The 23074-nt window shown below is 47.1% G+C and overlaps 1 protein-coding gene across 1 annotated transcript in view; it reads left to right on the top strand.

Annotated features, from left to right (window-relative positions):
* Positions 1 to 23074, top strand: part of LOC147751045 (collagen alpha-1(XIV) chain-like) — a 525617-nt gene that overhangs the window by 438748 nt on the left and 63795 nt on the right. The window contains exons 16-19 of the mRNA XM_086932176.1: positions 1218 to 1367; positions 3364 to 3495; positions 6259 to 6405; positions 21022 to 21141. Coding sequence (XP_086788302.1) covers positions 1218 to 1367; positions 3364 to 3495; positions 6259 to 6405; positions 21022 to 21141 — 549 coding nt within the window. The remainder of the gene's footprint in view (positions 1 to 1217; positions 1368 to 3363; positions 3496 to 6258; positions 6406 to 21021; positions 21142 to 23074) is intronic.

The raw sequence follows: 23074 nt of genomic DNA, 5'->3' as shown, positions 1-23074 counted from the left end.
GCAGTCAAATAGCAGATTCATGATAAATGTCAATTTGGCAAATATACTTGATACAGCATGGTAAGGTTTAGATTATATCATAGATTTTGTTGTTGCGTTCATGAGTACTCTATGTTGAATGTTGATGACTGTTCTATATTCCATGTATTTGATTTGGGACATTTTAAAGATTGTCCTTGTGTTGCAATTGACCATTTTAAATCTGATCAAAATCTCTTTCCTAATTTTGGGTATTTCGCATCTGTTACGTGAATATTGTCTCACCCAATTAGCTCTAAAGATTATGCAACTTATGCAAGTCCTGCTTACAATTCTCGCTTGCTAGCTCTTCATCACCAGAGGATGTCCAGCCCAGGAACAGTCCATTATGGGCATCTTTTTTTAGAGAAAGGGCAACTTTCTGTCCATGAAATGGACCGTTGAGCAGTAGAGCAGATAAGATGCTCAGAAGATTATAAAAAAATAACTGGATATTGTATGAACTACTACTGATTCCATGAGCCAAAAATGTAAGAAATAATTAGCCAAGTAGACGTCATCCATATGGTAGCATCTCGAGCAGTGATCTGCTCAATTTGATAATGCAGGAAGTCACACACAAGTGCTTTTCGAGACTGCTGACTGCTATGTAGACTATTTTTTATGGCTAATAATATCTGCATTGTGGGTAAAGTAGCCCAATGTTGTTGTCGAATGAGTGTGTTGTGGGTCATTGGGGAATTCTGTGTCTTACAGAGGAAGTAGATCACAAATTGAGTTTGTATGACTGAGATTTCACTTCCGTAACCCATGCAACACTGGTCAGAGCTTTCTTTAGTAGACCGGCTTGGAGGACCTCTACCCAAAGACATCATCAGCTATGCCCATTGCCATCATTCAACTCACATTTCACCATCTCCTAACCAAGCAGTGACTGGTGTTGCAGTGGACGTTTAGGGTCACTTTTATTACAGAGAAACAGTAATTCTTTATTTATTCCAGAATCCCCAATATTTTGTTAGATTATGGTTGAGCATCATGTTCTACATCATGTTTTTTTAGAAATATTAACTGAAGAATAATGTTGCCTTCTACTTGGTTACATCAGATGTATCAAAGTCAAACCTGGGAGTAAGACTGATACACCCCTACACAGAATCATCTATCTATACACACGCCACCAACACTTTTACACTATTAATGATTTTTAAAAAAAATGTCATGCATTTTCCTTTCAGACCAAGATGCTGTGAAAAGCCATTACCTAGATCCAAACATTCTCTTCTATCGCATTGATGGATTGAGACCTAACACTCAGTACACCATCAGTGTCCATGCTATCTACAGCAACTCGGAGGGACCAGCAGCCACGTTTGTTCATAACACCGGTAAGTACTCTTTCCGTTTGCGCTGTGTCAGTGCTTAATAATTCATCATCCTTTGGTTGAGGAAATCCCACATTTCTTCCTCCAATCACAAGTCTTTTTTTTCTTATGAAAGGGTCCATCCTCTTTTACTTTGGGCTTGCTGGGTTGTAATGGCCTTGCCGTATGATCTCATAAGTATTAAAGATACTTATATAATTATCACTTTTCCTTTTTTTACAGCCCATCCCATGTGCATGTTATAATTTAGGACTCTTATTTGCTACTCTTTATATTTTAGGTTGGCACTTGTCACTGCTTGTTCTTGGAGGCGATAGCAGGAAATGGCTTATAAAATTCAAGATCTGAGCGGGGTAATTTCACAACCTTGAAGAATGAATTTGCAAATAGCAGCTATAGTACAGGGTAGACTATTTGTAACTAATTTGCAGTAGAGCGTCTATCGAGCACCGCAGGATTGTTGAGGGTGGGCTAATCAGTTCATCAAAGTTTGCTTCCTACATCCAGCAATTGCAGACAGTCCAGAATGGCTCCACAAGCCATATTTTTCGAAAAGCAAAAGTAGGGACTCTTCGAATACTTCACTAAAAAGTCTATACTAGTTTTTTGGTTGGGAGTCGGGTGGAACATGAGGGCTAATGCCTGGCTGATAAACAGCTCAAAATCATGCATCCCACACCAAAGAGGGAGAAACCTGTACCTCAGGCACTGGTTTCAGCACTTCAGTCAGATGACCAGCTCCAGTTGCTAAGCCAAAAGTTTAAATATTTATTTCACTTATAGAGCGCGCTATCACCTTGAGAGGCATCCTGGCGCTGGCAGACTCAAAAGAAAAGGAAGGGGCAACAAATCACAGGCTAAGGATTAGGGAAAGAGGGGAAAAAGCCAGGTTTTTAACTGCCTTCTAAAAGCAAGAAGGCCGGTGACATGCCTAAATACAAAAGCCAGGAGAAACATAGATTCTCTACCCATGCACCAAGGTTATGGAATGCACTACTAATGCAGTTTAGGAACATACAAAAGATTTTACGATTTGCTAAAAAGCCTAGTACTGCTACAGGCTCTTGTGCTGTCACTCTGATTTGAAAATCCTTTGGTGTTATGATTTGATTTGACTCTCTATGGGTGCTGTGCAAATGATCCCAAATACATTAATAAAAATGCCCTGTGCTAATTTTGATTTTCTAGTTTTGCATAATTTATCTCTTTCTGATTTTTCCCTCTTTCCTTTGTGCCTCCTCTTCCTCCTCAGTTTACTTATTTTCTTTTTTTCTATTTGAGATCCTTCTAATGAGTATTCTTAGATCAGAAGAAGCTGGGGTATAAACATGTCACATGCAGATTCTACAGATTTCTTTAAAAGTCAAGGTGATCCTCTAAGGTGTATTTCGCAGACAGCACTTTAGTTTTATCCTACTGCATGGCTTGTTAAATACAACAATAGCCCTGAGCCGACCTGGAGACTGAATATGCTTAATATCTAAAAATAGGCAAAATTTGCGCTATCCCAGCTCAGAAAGACACAGTTTCGAGGGGTAACAATCACCAAGCAGCGATGCTAATCTCATCTCTTAATTTCCCGAAATGTCATTTCTCCCTTTTGTTCTTGACATAGTCAGTTGTAGCAGTGTACATCTGACAGAGACGTAGCTAAAGGTACTAACACACTAACAGGTGCAGGGTTTTCTCATGAGAAGAGTGCAAAAAACTTGAGAAAATGCACAACAGTGAAGATCCCAGACGCTGCACTGCTTTGACTGTGGCAAGCAGGAAATTGGCCCAGTGCACGTCAGTGGTGAGAGAACTCAAACACGCCATCATAGCCTGGGCTTGAAGAATGATCTGTGGATTAAACAACATGACAGTTGTTCATGTGGAACAGCAAAAAAAGAGTTCACAGTGTCTGATGTATAGTTACTGCAGAGAAGGCTATAGGATAAGGAGATCACCACTGGGGTTTAATGTTCCTGAATGTGACGTTTCTTGGCTTCCTCCGTAGATTCCAACCCCATCCAGATTCAAGCCGTGCGAGATTTGAAGATCGCAGACTCTGGTGTTCACAGTTTGAAGCTGATCTGGAAGAGGCCCTCGGGCATCACCGACTACAAGATCGCCTGGGCCCCTTTCAATGGTAGGTCCTGGAGCCCATTCGGTAAGAAGTAAAGTAATGCGCCCGTGTGCTGTGCTGCGTTCCACTGTGTAATGATGCTCTCTAGCCTGTGTTTGTGCGATGTGATTTGATTCTCTTTTATATTTTGCTGTGGTATCCTCGTTCTTTCTATGCTGTGCCCTCTTGCTATGATGTTTTATGGTAAAGTATTTTATGCTGCAAAATATGTTTTTTTGGGCCAAACAGAAGCCAAGTTTTCTTTGCTTTTCCCTACAAAAACTGACATATATTTGATTCAATTTCATTAGTGTACCTTCACTCTTAATGTTCTGCTTTTGATTGTTATTGTTTTCTTTTGGCATCCATCTTTTATGACATGGAGGGTTTGCTCATTTGAAAATGATGGGGCTCATTATGATAGCGGAAGGACAGCCACCGCCGGGGCGGCGGTGGCGGTCCTTCCGCCATCAATGAGCACTTTACCCACCGCCTAATTAGGATGGCGGTGGGTATCGCGGCAGATGCAAAGTCCGTCTGCCGCTTTTCCGCCGGATGCAATCGCGCCGGTTGCCTGGCGGGCGGAAAAGGGCAAATAATATGGTGGCGGTGCCTAGCAGGCCCTGAGCGGGCCCCCTCAGTGTGGGAGAAGGGTGTAGGTGCACTGGGAGTACCCATGGTACCCCCTACATTCCCATGCATAAGGTAGAAGGCACTGCAGGGTGCCTGCCACGTTATGCATGGAAATGCACAACGTGGCATTCTGGCATTGCAAACGGTGCTGCAGCCAGCAGCACCGTCCGCAATGTTAAAAGGAAAAGGATGTGCCCGCCATACTAACGGGTGCATCCTAATTGGGCTGGTGGGACCGCCGCACGTCTGGCGGGCGGTCCCGGCACCGCTATGATGGCGGTCGGACTGATGTCTGCTCGCCATCATAATGAGCCCCTATGCTCTTGATACCCATATCAACCATACAATTGTGTCCCTTGGTTCAATGGCAGAACTAAGAACGCGTCTTTCACATAGACCCCCACACATGGTGTTCCCTCAAAATAATGCATATCCAAGGATGTGCAGAGTTACAAAGTTGGGCAACTCACAACTTTGCCACTTCAGCTAGTCACCATTCCTGCTGCAGCAAAGGGTTACTTACAGGTGCAGGGGGGCTGTAGCAGGTCAATGAGAGGACTGATGCTGCTCAGAGTGGCAGTTCTTCTCCCAAGATTCAAGTCCCCACGCCTGGCCAAAAGTCATGAGCCCGCCTCGCACCCTTTCATTGGATAGGAAGCCCCCTTAAATGCCCCCCAGATCTGTGAGCTGCTGCAGGCCTCCAAGCTGTCTCATGCCACACACTCCGGGTACACCCACGCTGTCTATTCACCTTCATGGAAACTTGTATCTTCATAGGAAGGGCTGTAGTGGACCACCAGGACAAAACAGGATTGCTGCACTTAGACCATCCTCCCATAGGAGATCCTGCAGGAAGCAGGGAATCTTGCCTTGCAGCATATCTTGGTGAATTCAATGTCGCCTCAGGTGAAGACAGATAAAGTCAGGATCCCACGCCCACTGTTACAGAGGGAAACATTCCTGAATTCTTTGCAAAGTTTAAACTTCACTAGCCCTTAATGCTCACTTCTAGTGTTATACCTCGATAAAAGGCAGGAGAGGCAAGGCTTGGAATCCATGATCCTTTCACATAAGGAATTAATTAAATGATTCTTTATTTAGAAATTTTTTGTCTGCCCCTTTACTATCTGGGATTCTAAACAATGTTTCACAATGAGTCTCAGTCTGTCCTCTTCCGCTCTCCGTATTTGTAGCATCTTTCAAGAGTTACCTTCCCTCAGTTTTGAGATGCCTCAGGTTTCAGTGAGCTCTACAAACAATGCTCACTCTGTCACGGTGAGGGGTGGGGTACAGTGGTTCTGGAACACTTTCCTGACTCACTAAAATGATCGGGGTTCTAGAAAATCCTGGTGTCACCGAACAAGCGCGTGCAGCAAAGGAGCAGAAACTTGAAGTGAGGAGCACGTGTTTGTGAGAGTGAAGGAAGTGAATGAGCTAGTCGTACAAAGCATTTTTTGTTGTGAAAATGTGGCTCAATGATTCATGATGATGCAATATCCTTAAACATAGGAATACAGTCTGTCAAATTATACTCAAAAAAGGAGATATTTAAAAGAGTCGCTTAATAAATTCGAGTGGGTTAGACCATACACACGGATAAAATAAATGTGCATTGGTACGATTCCCTCCCTCCTACATCCAAGATGCCTCCCACCACATTCCTAGAATAAAAGGCCCAAATGAAAATGTGCCTAATGTTTAATATTTGTAAAAAGAGGCTATTTTTACATTTGTGCTTTGTGTGCCCCAGGCTTTCACACTCCATAAAACTCGAACACAGGAGTTAAAAAAGTTTTTTTGAAAATGCCATCTCTTTGAAGCCACATAATGTAAACACAGCTGTACATGACCAGTCGGTGTGCAGCGGTTTGTTGCAAGTCGTCCTCTGTGCTCCCCTTAATTACAATTGAGCGTTCACCTGTATTGGAACAAACAGCTAATGTTGTGGTGTTCTATATTGTCTGTCTGATCTGTCTCCAGGTATAGGGGTGCTGCAGCACCGGCCGCACCCCTAGCTCCAACGCCTTTGGCTCACAGAGAATACATCTTTTCATTGTGCATTGCAGTGTGTGTCTCACTTTTGTGCTTGTGGTTTCATTGTGATGGTGTGTCAGTACTTGAAATAAAATGGCTCCCTATCTTTTTTGTTTGTAGGCGGTCTGGAAATTTCTCGCATTGTTCCGGCTGAGACCACTTTCTTCAACATCACGAACCTTGAGGAAAGCACCACTTACACTATCCGCGTCTCCTCAATGGTGGGGGACCGAGAGGGGAGCCCAGTGCTCCTCACTGCCAAAACGTGTGAGTACAGGGGAGGAGGGGGAGGAGCCAGGCCAGGACTAGAGGGGAAAAACATTCAAGACAAAAGCACAACCTGTTGTTCGTAGGTGGATCAGCTCAGACCCTGCAAAGCGTACATTATAATGTTGGACTACACCATTAGTTGAGTACCCCCCTCCCCCCGCCCCCCCATGGTATCACTGGAGTGGAGAATATTCTAATGCAATACCCAGTACTTCATATCTATTTTTGTACAACAATATTGAGTGCAGTATTTTGACTACAACTATATTATCAAAGAAAGGAAATAAAGGTAACAGAAGTGGGCAGGCATTAAGCCCAGCCTCTTAGCACAGGTTTTTCTGAGACAAACCCTGAGTGTGTCCCCACATTTGGTCTTCAAGGCTTCCCATTGGTATTCATACTCCATCTTTCTTACCCAGCGCTTCCCCCTTCCGTCCACATTTCAAGGATACCACTGTCCCTGACTCCTTTAATTGTTTCCTTGGGTGAGTTAAGTCTAACTGGGATCATGAATCTTCAGTTGGGACAGCAGAAAACTACGGCTGAGTATTAGGATAAAACCAGGGGGTTTGAGAGGGAGGTCTTGAGATTAGCCCTACCCTTTTTGAAGTGCAAGCTGGTTGCTTCCTGTACAGAGAAGGGCACACTGGCTACTTCAAATCGCTGGCTCGTCTTTCACTAATGTGCTGCCCCCAGAAAGGTAGGCAAGAGTTTACGGCTGAAATCGGGACAACGCATTAACTATAGTAGGGCACACTGATCCAGTCTGTGTCCAAAGAACCAAATTAAAAGTGTTCCAAGGCACAGACTGAGAAGTGTGCCCCAAACATATTACGGGTCCTGGATGGCAGCAGAGAAATCTGGGAAAGGAGATTTCCCCTCCAACTCTGCAGTAGTACTTTCCAAGTTTACAAAGTATAATGTGTACATATATGTGGAAGTCATCCTAACAGTGAACCGTCAAATCACCAGCCATGTGGAACAGAACAAGATTCTACATTCGTCCCAGTCAGGCTTCCGTGCTGGATTCATTGTGAAATTAGCCCTTCTGGGAGTCACAGAAGACATCAGTGGCAACCTTGACTCAGGGCAGAAGGCAGTGGTCATCTTGTTAGTTCTTTCCGCCGCCTTCGCCCTTGTTGCACAAAGTAGGGGTATCAGTATCGTCTCTTAGGTGGATGATACTCAGCTAATGCTATCCGTCCATCAGCTTATTCACGCTGTAATCGGAAATTTTCAGGGCTGTCTTGAGTCCATTGCTCAGTGGATGCCCGACAGCTGTTTACAATTCATCTCGGACAAAACGGAAATCTTGATGTTTGGCTCCACCTCTCCTCTTAATGCACTGCAACGCTGGCCATCCAACTAAGTGCCTGCCTCCACCCCTTCTACAGTAGTCAGAAATTTGGGAGTCTTGAAGGACACTGCACTTTCCTACAAACCCTATGTCAAAGCCACCTCTGCTAAATGCTTTGGTCTACTAAAATCCCTGAGAAAACGTCTAAAGTATCTTCCTCAAGACACTCGCAAAGAGGTTGTTCATGCATTAAGCACCAACAGGTTGGACTACGGCAATGTACTTTATATAGGTGCCGCCCAGAATCTGCTATCACAAATGCAACAGATTCAAAATACCACAGCTAGGCTCATCCTGAATATCCCCAAACACCAGTCTATTAAACAAGGTGTAAAAGATTTGCACTAGCTTCCTATCAAGTCAAGGATAACATTCAAAACTCTCATGATCAATCACAGAGCCTTCCACCTACAGCTACACCCATAAAGTCTATGCCTGAGGAACTGTCAGAAAATTGTATTTTACCCGTTGATCGCGGCACAAATTATGCCGCCATGTGGACATTTTAATCAGTGGGCGGGGTTTGGACGGCAGAAAAATGAATTTTGTGGCAAAAGCAGTGTAGGACTCGGCCGGGAGGTCATCAAAACCTGGTGTTTTTCCCATTGGTAATTATCTCAGTTTGTTCCTTATGCTCTGTTCAGTGATCGGGCCGTTAGGCTCTCCAATACTTACCCAGGTATTGTTGGAAATCACATATCCCCCAGAAAAACGTCTATTGCCTCCACATTAATGGGGCTAGGGGTTTGAATAGATTCCTCTGGGATTGCTCCCCAGAGGATCTTTTTTGAGAGACACTTTTTCTATGATAGACCCGGGACGTATTGTGTTGTGTTTGAACAGAGTGCCTGATAATAGTGATAAAAGGATGTCTGCCTGCATGTTGACCTCATAATCTTCATCTGTCCTAATGGAAAGCACAGGAGAGGGAGGCTGTCTGGGGTATAATTAACCATGCCAAGAGGCTGCCCCACTTATGTCTCTTAATGTGTGTACACACTATGTAGGAGTTGTAATCCAAACATTGAATCCTTTTCAACAGGGCAGAGTGGTGTTTCCGCGGTTCCTGGAGGTGTGACTCTTCAATTGGGTCATGTGCAGCTTTCCGATGAAGGGACAAAAAGGAGGCCTGAAGAGTCTTTAGCTCTGTCAACAGGTCAACAGTGCCCCACGGACTCCTATAGTGGTGCTTAGGCAGGTACCCCTGATCACTACTTTAAACGAGTCCCACTCCACCGCAGGCAAGGTGGCAATACCTTCATTTAATCTATAGTTGTTGTCTATAGCGTTCCGCAGGGCATAGTGGGTCAACAGATCCTCCAGCCATTGTGGCTGACGTTTTCCAGCTGGAGATCAGGGTCAGAACCCACCTCCATCGAAACGTGATCTCCAGAGGGTTGTGACCTGGCAGAGTTTTCCCTAAGTATGAGGCGTTGAGTACTTCTCCCTGGTCGATAGTGGGGCCAGAAATCTTGTCTAAAGGCATGCCGTCTATGTGTGGGTGAATAGAAGGAGCATTATTTCATGCCTGGATTTTGGAGCCCAATCCAACACCCACAACCATGGGGCCTTGGCATTGCAATATGCAGGGGCACAAGATACTGGGAGGTCTGAACGATCTGTCCCAATATTATATACAGAGTTAAAGTCGTCCCCCAGGAGCCAGTTGTAAGGCCTCCCAGCCCCCCAGGTTCTGTGACAGGGACACCAAGAAGGCTGGCTGATCAACATTTGGTGCATAAATACTGCCATAGCAGTGGGGAACGATCTAATTAGCCTCTTAGCAGAACCGTCCTTGCTGGCCTATGTGACCTTCTTCCACGTAAACCGGAACATTTGGTTTTAACCTTATGGCTGCACCCTGTGCATTTGCAGAGTATGTATTGTGATCTAGTAGTCCGTGCCATTTACGTCACATTTTATCCTCCTCCCCACTCGTCAGTTAGGTCTCCTGCATAAAATCTATCTGGGCTCCCATCTGTCGCAGCAGTGACTGTATCCCATAGTGTTTGCATGTGTCCCCACCCCCATGTCACACAAATATATTTACCCTGGTGTGTCATACCATTACATGAGAAAAGCTGATGGTAGGTCCCAAGGGTGGCCTGGGATCTCAGTTGCAGATCATGAAGGGGCCAGTGTCTAAGGGGGAACAACAGGGGCGTCAATATTACTCTCCATCCCGATGCCGTAGGACTTGGCCTTTTTGGCTAAAGCTCCATAAACTTTTTGCTTTCCCCCTAGACCGTTTTCCTGACATAGAATAGCCTATTTGGATGCTGTGGGTCACTGATGATCAGTGACAAAGTACCAGAGTTCCCAGTTTAAGATGTAATGGTGATTGGTTGGCCATGATTGGTATGTTTGCCTTACTAGTAAAAGTCCCTAGTGATGTGCACTGTGTATGCAAGGGCTAGTAATGCAAGGGCGCACAGAGAAGGGAACTCTGGCCTTCAGTGTAGGGCCTGCATGCAGAATCCTAAATTAGTATGTAGTCCTGACAAGTGCAACCACTTGTCAGGCCTGACTTTCCCTTTTACATACACATGGGGCACCCCTGTGGTAGGTACCAGGTAACCAATGGGCAGGGTGCAGTGTAGGTAAAAGGCAGAATATAAACTCAGGTGTGTGTTATGTTCTGCCAGTGACAAACCCGCCATTTAGTTTTTCACTGCTGAAAGGCCATTCTGCCCATAGGCCAGAATGGGGGAGGCTGGGTGTTGTGTTTGCTAATCTAGTTTCCTGTCAGTTTATAATGGAGAGGTGAAGTTTAATATGTATGGCCTAACAGTGTCATAATGGATCTTTTTGTAAAGGTGGTTTTGTCACTCTGTGTTTATAAACCACGTTTTTAGATAGTGGCTGAGTTTTGTGCTCTTAGCATTCCTGTGTGTCTCTGAAATGTGGATTGTCTGTCTGGAACTGAAAGGTGAGAGGAGCTGGGAGAGGTCTTGACCCAGGGAGGGGTTGAGATGGCACCAGGCTGCCCTGCATCTGGAGAGTAGGGGGAGGAGAAGCCTGGGAGGTGAAGAGGCCTGGGCTGGTGCTATAAACCAATTGAGCCATCTCCTGCTGAGTGATTAAGGATCCAGACCCCCAGTATCAAAGGGAGAGAGTGACACTGGGAGGGAGACACCCAGATTTAGGGAGGGGTCAGGGAACCCTGAGCACACACAAACTTCATCGACATTAAGGGGTATGACTATGAAAGCTGAAGCCCCTGAACGTTGGAATGAAACAGATATTGATTGAGACTGAAAAGGCTTGGACCCATTCTGTGGTCAAGAGGAACCTCTGCTACAGAAGGAACAACTGAAGAGACTGCTGTGGATAGACCAATCCTTGCTTCGTGATCTGGGGCTGGTTTGCAGTTTGCTGTTCTAACTAAGGAAGAGGCTGTTGGGACTGTGCTTGGAGGCGCTGGGTCCCTCTGCTTGAAGAAGACTGTGCTTAGTGCTGTGTCTTGTAGGCCCAAGTCTCCCTCTTTGGAAATACAGGATCATAAATGTTTCTGGAGAAGGCCCAAGCAACACAGAATGAGCATGCTTTTTTCAGCTTGAGACCCTCAGAAGTTGTGCCTTGTGATCGTGAGCATGCAGGAGTAAGCTAAGTTTCAGACGCGCAGAGTAAATTTCGGGGTGCAGGCCAAGGCTTTGGTGAGGAGTGTCTGGTCGTGGTGTGCACGAGGAGACAAGGCCAAGCTCGGACGTGAAAGGGTGCGTGTTGTGGTGCAGCCCGGGTGTTGGTGAAGAACGCCTGGGCCTCATGTGCACCAAAAGAAGCAAGTCTCTTATGTGCAAGAGTGCATGTCATGGTGCAGCCAGGGCGTTAGGGAGGAGCGCCTGGACATCGTGTGCACCGGAAGAAGAGATGAGACTCAGATACGCAAGAGTGTTTTTCGTGGTGCAGCCAGGGCATTGGTGAAGAGTGCCTGGACATTGTGTGCACCGGGAGAAGAGGTGAGGCTCAAAAATGCAGGGTGCGTGTTGAAGATCAAGCGAAGCGTTGGTGAAGAGCGGCGGATCATCGTGAGCACTCGAGAAGAGACGAGTCTTGGACGTGTGGTGTTCATGTCGAAGTGCAACCAGAGGTGCTAGTGGGGAGTGCCTGGTTAGGGTGTGCACCAGCGACGGCTCGTGGAGGGAGTTACGGTGGGGCAGGAGGGCGGGGAGGGGGAGGGGCAGGGCGGAGGTTGCTAAAAACCGGCATATGGATAATTGCAGGTAAGTAAACAATTTAATTAATAAAACGAATTTCGTAGCTCGCACTGCATTGCATTTTGCGATGCAAGGCGCACTACGAAATTCGTTTTATTAATTAAATTGTTTACTTACCTGCAATTATCCATATGCCGGTTTTTAGCAACCTCCACCCTGCCCCTCCCCCTCCCCGCCCTCCTGCCCCACCGTAACTCCCTCCACGAGCCGTCGCTGGTGTGCACTGAATTGAAGTAAAGTCTTCACAGTGCTGAGGGCAGGTCTTGGTCTGGACTGAGACTGCCGGAGTGAGGGCCAAGTCATTGGGGCCCTCGGAATCAATCAGCAGTGGCCCGGACTAGCAGCCACGGAAGAGCTAAGCCTCCGGTCCGAGTCCGCCGCAGCCCGTGATGGATTTCTGGATCAAGGCCCGAGTCGCTGACGTCGGGGAGGAGAGTGGGATCGTGTCCCCCAAGGTAACGTGGATCAACACCTGGAGTGGGGTGCGGGCCCGGAGGGACACTCACTTGGCCTCCCGCTTCAGTCAGCTGCGTGAGCCATTGCTTCGGCTCGGATCCCGGCCTGTGTGTACCCAAGACGGGGCAGTACTGGGGCCAGAGTGGGAAGCATTACCTTTGTGTCATCATTTTATCCATAGCAGGGTCACTGTTAACGGACACGTACAACTGTTGTATTACACTGTGCATTAATACTGCTAACAAACTATCGAACTGTCGTATGACGCCTGATCTCATTTGTGCCTGACAAACTTTATGCTTGGTGTGCTACGCACTGCATTATTTTCTCCCTTGCATATTACCTAATTGTAACATGGCGCATTGCATTATTTCTTCAGTGCACAGTATCTGAGTATAACGTGGCACAGTGTATTATTTCTTCATTGCTCCGTACAGGATTGTAGCGTGACGCATTGCTTCTTCCTGGTACAGGGCATGCTGGTGGTGATACGCATTGCATTATCCCTTCAATTGCAAATTACAGGACTGTGGAGCCATGTATGGCATTGTTTCTCTGTTGAACAATAAAAGAGACAATTGTTACGCATTGCAGTATTTTTTTCCTTTTGTGTGATTCTAGCAATACGATGGGCCTAACCTTTTGGAAACGGTTAGCCGTGAGCTTAACTGTTGGTTAGAAGCAGTGGCGGGGATTAGAACCTACCAACGCACTGGAAAGAATACTACCCATTCTTATATGTTGATTTTGTATCGTGTGGTCGTATCGTATAATTGCTTATATATAGATTATACAAATGTTATCAGTACTCGTGTGGAGTCTATTTGTGATGACATCATGGGGTTACTGTGAGCGTGGTTGCACATACTGAACACTCGTGCCTTGGAGATAAGCCTGGCTACTCATGCCAAGCTACTAAGGGGGTGAGCAGGGCTATCTCAGATGTCCTTACTTAGCTTAACGTTGAAGCGAGGGGTCGGGAATGCACACCTCCAGCACTTGGTGGCGGCCGTAAGCGACAAGGATCTCCACTTCCAACAGGTGCCAATAACTTAACATTCTTCAACATCTTCTAGTCTGTCAAGGAAACAATGACAGACAAATACAAACAACTGAGCTGTCCAAACCATTGGGGACAGCAGACATTTGTGTATTGTGAATCAGGGGCATTATGCTGCATATTCTGAGGTGGTTGGGACTAGAACAGATGGACGGGGCTCCTACATGAAAGTGTTACTGGTGGGAGGGACGTTTTCAGTTACAATTGGGCAAGAAACAAGCGACCTAGGCTTTGGCCGTACTTTCACCCCTCCTCCGGCAGGAGGAGACGTGTGATGGGAAACTGGTCAAGAGCCCTGACCTCCTGTTGAAGATGAATAGGTGCCCCAGGTGTCTGTCAGCACAGCAAGAGTTCCCTGAGACGGTCCTACACCAGTTCATCTGCTATCTGCAGGCTCACCCAGAGTAGAATCCTGGAGGTTTTGCTCTTCTCTGAGCCAGACCAGTCAATCCCTGATTCTTCGGACCACAGTAAAGGTCGCTAAATCTGGAATGCCACTGCCGTGGCCACCGTCAACATTCTGTCATCTTTAACTGGCTGCGGTGTAGGGGCCACCCCATGGGTCTTCCCCTCCTCCTTCCAGCCCGGCAAGATCCCACTTCCCGCCGTCATCATCGAGAAGACTCTGCAGCCACCCTCCTGCCTCCAGAATCTGCCTGGAAGCAGTCAATCCAGACAAGTTCTCTTAATTGCCTCTTAACAGCCAAAAGGATACCCTCTGGTTTTGAACTGCCAGGATAAAGTTCGAGAAGAGCATAGTTTAGGAGTTTTGCCACAATGGGTCTCGGATGAGCCCCCGGAGTGGGTGGATGGAATCTGGTGGGCACGCTCCACAGCGTACATGGAGGAAAGGCCACAGGTACATAGCCGTTCCCCCCACCAGCCCTCAATGATGGACGTGGAGTTGGAGCCCTCATTTTTTTCTGGCAGGCACATGATGCGGGGGGTATTACGCCACGCCCTACCCTCGGCATCCTCAGTTTGGTGTTTTTCGAGTTTTACATATTCCGATAGTGCACATAGTTCTTGGGATGTAGCTTTCGACTGTGGCATGAGCTTAGCAAGGATGGTGCCCATTATGTGTAATTTCTATTTCAGTTTTTTTGGTCCTTCCTGCAGTATATTCAAGTCTTTGGCTAGGGTGTCAATGTTTTGCTCCAGGATCATACAGACATCTCCAATCGCCATGAGAATCTGGGTGTTGTTGCTGCATTGTGGTGGTATCTCGGAGGGGGCCAGGGCCTGTGTAGACTCATTCAGGCCGGTAGTTCTCATTGCAGGAGTGGCCTGAAGAGGCAATGGTTTAGCTGGTTTGGACTTCCCCATGATGTAGCTCACCAGAATGGCCCCCCAAACAAGGCCCAGACTCTGCAAAAATGGCAGTGATAGGTCACGGCCGCAGGTCCCATGAGGCCTTGAGGCAGCACATGCAGTCACAATAGTTCTCACTGGGTGGACACAGGGCCCCACAGCCTTGCGGGGAGTTGGCAGTGCAAGTGCCAATCTTCTAGACTGGGGCGTACTCCCTCCCTCTCCTTCAGTAAAGGGTGTGGTCTGCTCATGGCTTGCCTGACCCCCTGAGCTCCAAGCTGGCATGAGCAGCAGTGTTTTCCCCCCAGATCTAGCCCCAGGTTTCCCCCTATTGGTTCTCCAGCAGTGCATTCCAGCAATGGTGTGGTTGAGCCTAGCCAATTCAGGCCTCGGCTGCAGGTGGATATTGGGCCGGGGATGGGACAGCACTACTCAGCTCACCGCCAGCTGGCCGGGTTCCCCCCTCTGGGTGGGGTTCTCAGGATCCACTCCACCAATGGGTATTGGACGCCCGTCTCCTCCCCTTTGGGTGACTGCAGGCACCTCTTTCACCAGTAAGCCTGGTTTTGCCAGATCCATCCAAGACCTGCCGCTTTGCTCTGCGTGCAGGCTGATGCCCGCTCTCAAGGTTGTCGCCTGGAATCCTGGGCGCACCCCTGCAGCCCCTTCAACCGTCCTGCTCCCTTGCCTGTTCCCCCCCCCCCCCCAATATTGCAGACAGGAGGTAGCAGCAGCAGCCCCGATTATGTATGATTTGGCAGGCCCATATGGGAGCTCCTCTACCACACTTCCACCATGTTGGATGGTCAGCTACGCACCTTGTGAGGCCATATTAGTGTAAGCTTCTTTCCTGCAAGTATTTTGATATCTTTTCTTTGTAATCTTCTATCTATTAAATAGTGACCGTTGTAGGAAGCTGGCTCTTTATATAATAGACTAAAAAGAGGTACACTGTGTTAAGAGTCCATGCAAATGCCAACTGGTTTACAGAGGCACAAATGACACCCCAAATGCTCTCTATTATGGTAGTGAGGGCGAGCAGTCAGGCATATCAGAGGGTACTGCTAAGCATGTATTGCACTCACAAAGTGGAGAAGTGTGGCTCACTGGTTAGAAGCGACAGACCCCGAAGCAGAGATCAGGCCCGGGACCAGGATTCAATTCCCGACGCGGCAGGGTCTTGGGCTCAATGTCCGCGGACTCGATAATTCTCGCCTCTGCGCCTACTCTAATCATGGGTCCCATGCTGCAACTCTGGGCAATAACTTGCTTAATCTCCACAACGGCCTCAACAACACTGGAAAGCCTGGGTTCACCTTGGGGGTGCCCAGGAGCGGCATCTCACAGGGAGAGCCAGGAAGGGTTCCACAGCGTTATACAGCGCTGGGACGCCCCGTTGCTGGGGAAGCTGTGCGCTTTACAAGTATACTACATTTACAAAGGCAGTGAGACATATTCAGTAATTAAATCCAACACAAATTTATAAAAATAGAACTTCTTTTTATAAGAATTTAGATACCAAGATAATCAGGTAAGTAATTTTGGGGATCGGTATTGTAATAAAAAAGGACCGCATTTAAGCACTTAACAACAACTTACAGGACTGCTCTTCTGGACTTAAGGTGCATATGGGGCAAGGTTCAAGGCCACACCAACTGGTCACATCGGGAGGCTCTGGTGGTTCTGGGTGCAGTGATGTGTTACTTCGTCGGGTGCCCCATTCACTTCAAAGGAAACGTCTGATCAGACAGAGGCTGCAAGCTGGGACTGGGGCACCAGTTCAAGAGAATCCACAGGGGGATTGACCCATGAGATGCTTGGGCATGTAGGTACACCATTAGTCCACTTCTTCTCGGGCTGTAGGGCTCTGTGCAGTGGTGTCTTTTGGCTTCGGGTTCTGTGCTAAAGTTACTCATGGTTGGACGAGGGCCTGCAGAAAGAGTCTGCAAGCGGCGACTGCAAGTCCAGCCTGGCCAAACGCAAAGATGGGCTCAGCTCTAGTGGATCCCAAAACCCTAAGGGCACTTTGACATTCTCCGTGCCAAGGCTGTGGGGAACGGGTGCAGAGGTGCTTTGAGGTGGTGGCAGCTGTCAGGGAATCACTCATTGGCTTTAGTTGCAGCAGAAGGGTGCAAACAGGACAGCTGGGCCACTCTCAGTTTGGGTCTCACTGTCCCTGTAGTCCATCGATGTGCATTTTGGTCTTCCTTTGCATTGGTATCCGGTATGGAGACAAGAAGCCTTATTTACTGCAAGGGTGTTCAGTACCCCAGGTATTGGTGCTGTGCGGTTCTGGTTAGTCCTGGAGTCCCCACACTTGGAGGGAGGAGGAATATGACCTGTGGGAGCACTGCATCCTCTTCCTGGGTGGCTGCAGAGTCTGTAGTCCCAGTGAGCTTCAGGTCGGTGAACCAGACTTTGCTTCTTTGGTGTGTGCTGCTGCAAAGGAGTAGCTCCTCTTCTCCAAGGGAGTTTCTTTGGCAATTGAGAAAGCACTGGCAGCCCTCCAGGTTTCTTGGAGTCTGCATAGTGGCAGAACAAGTTGTTTGCTCCAAGATGGTCAGATGAAGCAGGCAGGCTGTCAGTGTTGATGCCAAGTCAGTCGTGCACCTCTGTTTCAGGTCAGCAGTGTTCTTTGTCCACTCCTTCTTTGTGTCCGTTGAAATCTCTCGTTAACATCAGGGGTGCTACCTAAATACTATATTTAGGGGCGATACAGGGAGTGTAAGGTGGAGCCAATGGGCTACTTACCTTTAGGGTGATTACACCATCTATTTTAACACTTCCTGTGGGAAGGGGGCATAACCCTGATCCAGAGGACCTACTTCCACCAAAAACCTAGATAGTGAAAAATTCCTAGTCATGGTCACTTCAGGTAGCCCACCTTAGGTGTGGGACTAGCCTGAGGATGAACACGCCTCCCGACTGCCTAATTTTCCCACCTATCTTGTTGCCAAATGTGCCCAGGCCAGGGGGTGGCATTTCCCCTGTCTTGGGAAGCCTTGGGTCACATATCAAAGGCTTGGGGATGGGGTTAAACACTTCCCGCCAGAGCAGGCATTGTGTCTGACCTCTGAGAGCATTTCTTTCACCCCCTAGGTCAGGGGTCTCCAAACCGGTCCTGGAGGGCCGGATCCATGCCAGATTTTTTGGATATCCCCATTGAGATACATGTAGTAATTTTAAAAAATCTGGCATGGATCCGGCCCTCCAGGACCGGTTTGGAGACCCCTGCCCTAGGTGGTCAGAAACTTGTCTGTGATGGCAGGCCTGACTGGTTCAGTCAGCCAGCACACCAGAGTGCTAATAGGGTTCTGGGTGCATGTATTAATAAATCCATCACTGGAATCAGTGTGTGTTTATACTGTGCACCATAGGTTTCAGTGAAGCCATGATTAGTTTTGACCAATGTGCAGTACATACCGTGATTTGGGTTTCCTGTTCAGTTGTACTGTCAACACTAAAACTAGCCCACATGGGGCATATCTGCTCATGCAGATATGTCTTCAGATGTAATATAATGCATCCTGTCTTAGGGCTGTAAGGGGTGACTTACAAATATTACATGCAGTGCTATACATTTTAGGGCACTTTTCACACAGCCTGCAATGGCAGTCTGCATGAGTTTGGTGCTGGGTCCCTTAAGAGTGTTACACAGACAATTGATGGATGGAATGCTGAATGAATGATACATTCACACCCAGTCAAGAGATCTGGATTAAATCCATCGTTATTTTGCTCACAATTCCACCCCAGTTTAGACCCAGTCATATGCAAATCAGTCTTTACCCTGTTCCTCATGGGAACAGTCCAGCCTGAACTGCCAAGCCAGATCCTACCTGGAACAAAAACAAGCATCCTGGGACCGATTTCGTGGTATTTACCCCTCATCAGCCAGGCTAGCTTGAATCCAGTGGCACAGTGAGCAAGGTACCCACGTCTTGGCATTTTGTTCCCACTTAGCATTTGGCTGGGTCCAAACTGGGGTGGCGTGCTGAGCAAAAGTACAATGGATTAAAACCAGTTATTTGTGACTGGGGGTGAGTGTTGGCATTGTTCAGCATTCTGTGCATCATTTGTTCCTTTTGCATTTGTTGCCCTAAGTGGCAAGGGTATGCCCAGATGTGGGTCCCGTGCTCACTGCACCACTAAATTCAAGCTAGCCTGGCTGATAAGGGGTGATACCCCGGAACCGGTCCCAGGATGCTTGGTTCTGGGCCAGGGAAGACCTGGCTTGGCAGTTCGGGCTGGACTGTTCCCATGAGGAACAGAGTCAAGACTGATTTGCATATGGCTGGGTCCAAACTGAGGAGCGTGTTAAGCATAAGAATGATGGGTTATACCTAGATCATTATAACTGGGGGTAAATGTTTGCATTGTTCAGCATTCCGTCCTTCATTTCTTCCTTTTGCATTTGTCGCCCAAAGTGGCAAGGGTATGCCCAGATGTGGGTCCAGTGCTCACTTCACCACTGGATTCAGGCTAGCCTGGCTGATATGGGGTGATGCCATGAAACTGGTCCCAGGATGCTTGTCTCCATTCGAGGGAGGACCTGGCTTGGCAGTTCGGGCTGGACTGTTCCCATGAGGAACCGGGTCAAGACTGATTTATATATGGCTGGGTCCAAACTGGGTTGGCGTGGTGAGCAAACGATCGATAGATTAAACCCAGATCTTTGTGACTGGGGGTAAATGTTTGCATTGTTCAGCATTCTGTCCATCATTTGTTCCTTTTGCACTGGAGCCCTTAGAGTGGCGGAATATATGGTGCAGCTCTTAGGGACCTTCTTTAATACCTATGCCCTAGCTACCAGTGGTACCACTTACTAGAGACTTACAGAGGTGCTAAAGACCTCTTTGATTGGGGTTCAACTGATCAGTTTACTTGGTTTGGGAAAAGAGCACTGGCACTTGGGACCTGATGAGCAGGAACCCAGTGTACTTCAGTCAAAGTTGCATCAGATACCAGGAAGAAAGCGGGGGGACTACTGCAACAAAAGCCCAGTTTCCTACATTAGCCACGTTGCTTTTTTGACATTGTCAATGCCTATCTGCAGACAATCAGCAGCTTTTAAGCTGGCTTATAGTTAGTTTTTGAAGAGCCAGTAGTATCACACCCAACACTTGCTAATTACATGGCTAGTGCCAGTAGTGTAAAAATATGTGCTGGGTCAAGTGCAGCGGTGCCCTTGTTTTGCTGACATTTGTTAAAGAGGCCATTCAGTGAGGAGCGAAAGGCCATTCTCGTTGCCTAGTCCCACATCATCACACAACAATAAGCATGCTAGAATTTTGTTTTGTTTGATGGCCTCTGCTTGGGTTTTGACACATTGTGACATTATTGACTGGATGGCTCCTTTAAAGATCTTTTACAGTGACCTCAAAGTTGGTAGATGTTTTACCATTGTATTCATGATTGTTGTTGATTGCTCATGGTGAGTGTAAGTGATTAGCAGTGGTGTAGCAAGGGGTGGGGGTGGTCCGCCCCGTACGGCACAAGTTTTGGGGGCAGCTCCACCCACGCGGCCGCGGGCACAAAGGCAGGGACCGCCACTGAAGATTAGCAATGGTTGATACATGGGCTGAAGGCTTTGTGGGTTGTAAATTGGTTGGTACTTGTTGGTAGTGATTTTAGAGTTTTAGTTGCAATTTAATTTTGCAGCATATGTTTAGTGGAAGGGTAGTTTGGTGTAATAGTTGTGTTTGAGTTTTCTTGGAGCAGCGCAGTATTAAATATGGTGGTGCTAAACTTGTTTTACATTTACAAGGAAAGGGAAAGTGTAATATCCTTGCCCTAACAAGAAAGCGCTATAGCTTAGACTGGTTATGTTTTTGCCTAGCTTAACTGTATGATGGCATATGTACGGAATGTGGAGTGTAGTATAAGTTGAATGTTGAGTAGGTAATACAGGGTTAGTTAGGCTGAAAGAGATGGAGAGGGAGGCTGATCAACAATTCTATCTTCATTTAGCTACGACATTTCTGAAAGTGTAAACTGGATTCGTACGCTGCCTACATGAACTGAGGTGTGTACACTTCTTTAATTCTTCACACACTTTTATCCCCTCTGAAAAGTGAGACAGTCTCTGTGTTAGAGAATGCAGAGCTGAAGCCTTGCATTTGTAGCTTGTTCTCTAGGTTAAATGGCCTTCTTTTGAGTACACATTTCCACGGTGTCGATGAGCTGTCATTGTATTTTCCCTTTTTTTGTAGTGGATTTGCCCAAAGTTGAGACGTTTGAAGTAGAAGAGACAACATCGGACAGTGCCTTACTCAGCTGGAGCAGTGTGGAAGGTGCCACTGCCTACCTACTAACATGGCGACTGGTGTCCGGTAAGAAGCTCCCACTTCAATTCAAGGAAAAAGAACCTTTGGTCCTTTATTTCCAACTCAGTGCCAGTTTTTATCATTTTTTGTGCAAATGTTAATATTTATTATACCCTAGAAATTCCATCATATTTGTCAGTAGGTCAATTGTAGTATGTTTGTACAAATGACATCAATTTATTGGTGGAATGTGTGCATATTTTGCCACTGGATTCAAGATAGCCTGGCTGATGAGGGCTGTGAGCCCGAAACCGGTACCAGGATGCTTGTTTCTGGTCCAGGGAAGACATGGCTTGGCAGTTCAGGCTGGAATGTTCCCATGAGGCACAGGGTCAGACTGATTTGCATACGGCCATGTCTGAACTGGGGTGGCGTAGTGTGCTAAAGCATGATGATGGATTAAACCCAGATCAGCTGACTGGGGGTGAGTGCTTGCAATGTTTAACACTCCGTCCATCATACCCTTTGGTTTTGCTTTGTTCGCCCTAAGTTGGCAGGGTATGCTCAGACGTGGGTCCCTTGCTCACTTCGCCAATGGATTCAGGATAGCCTGGCTGATGAGGGCTGTGAGCCCTAAACCGGTCCCAGGATGCTTGTTTCTGGCCCTGGGAAGACATGGCTTGGCAGTTCAGGCTGGACTGTTCCCATGAGGCACAGGATCAGGCTGATTTGCATATGGCCATGTCTGAACTGGGGTGGCGAAGTGAGTTTAAGAATGATGATCGATTAAACCCAGATCAGTTGATTGGGGATGAGTGCTTGCAATGTTCAACACTCTGTCCATCATCCCCTTTGGTTTTACTTTCTTATTGGCGGTGGCAAAGTGGCAGTACAGGTTTGTATTTTTAATCAAATACATGGCATATGCATCCTCTGCGCAGCCCACATAGTTTATATCTTGTTATGTGGTGTTGCTCCAGAACCCGTGGACCTTTGTAAGACCATCATTTCCATTGTATGTAGTGTAGACTTTCAAGGCCTGCGCTCTTGCAGTGCAGTAGTTGGTAGAGAGGTCTGATGTGCTTGGTAAAGCTGTATAACTATTGTTCTCCCTAGAGGTGACTAAAAGTGATCTGCTTGCATGTGCTTAAGATGTATGGCTACGTGTTTTGTGCATAGGGTGATGGCTGGGGAGCATCAGTGGAGTTCTGTCTTCTACAAAATGTGCTGGTTTCAGTAGTAAATCCAAGACCTGCACATTTCTAATGACTTTTCGAAATTAGTGCAGACAGCCCTAATCCTTAACACTTAACCCATTTACCGCAGCGGAAATACCGCCGCGGTGCGGGCGTTCACAGAGTGAGCTGGGCTGCGTCGGCCAACGGTTTTGCGCAGCACCCGGAAGGTAGTGCTCACGTACGGAACGGGTTAAAGGAGTTGTGCTTTCTCTCATGCCACGTAAACCCACCCCTGAACAAACACCCAACCAACCACGCACAACTAAACACCAATAGAAAGAACAGGCAATTTTAAGTGATGGGGAAGTACTGCAGACATCGAGCAATTAATCACTAATTACTCTTGTAATTTGACATGTCTAATGAGTTTCTCAGGTTGCAATCCGCTGTTAATTCCGCCCTCCATAGTTAACAGTAGGCCGGGTATCAGCAACTCTGAGAAGAAGAGGTAATGGGTGGATTACCAGGGTCTTTGTCATGAGGCTTTATCTATATTCTTCCCCAAAAAAGACGAGAACAGATTAAACAAGATTGAGGTCATTGAAGCGAAACTCATTCGTCCTAGACAGACATATTGCTCAAACTGCAGTATTCCTGCAGGCGCTATGGCAAGCCTTAAGGGTTCAGAAAAGGGGTGGTGATGAACAGAGTGTCTGAATTAAGCAGACCACTCTTACTGAGTCCAAAGATCAGGGCTTGATCCATCACCGTTATTTAGCTCACTGCAGAATTGGCTTGGTAGTTTGGTTTGCCCTGTTCCC

Source organism: Lissotriton vulgaris, chromosome 1_1, assembly GCF_964263255.1.
Source record: "Lissotriton vulgaris chromosome 1_1, aLisVul1.2, whole genome shotgun sequence".
NCBI lineage: Eukaryota > Metazoa > Chordata > Amphibia > Caudata > Salamandridae > Lissotriton > Lissotriton vulgaris.
This window is presented reverse-complemented; position numbering and strand designations above follow the sequence as displayed.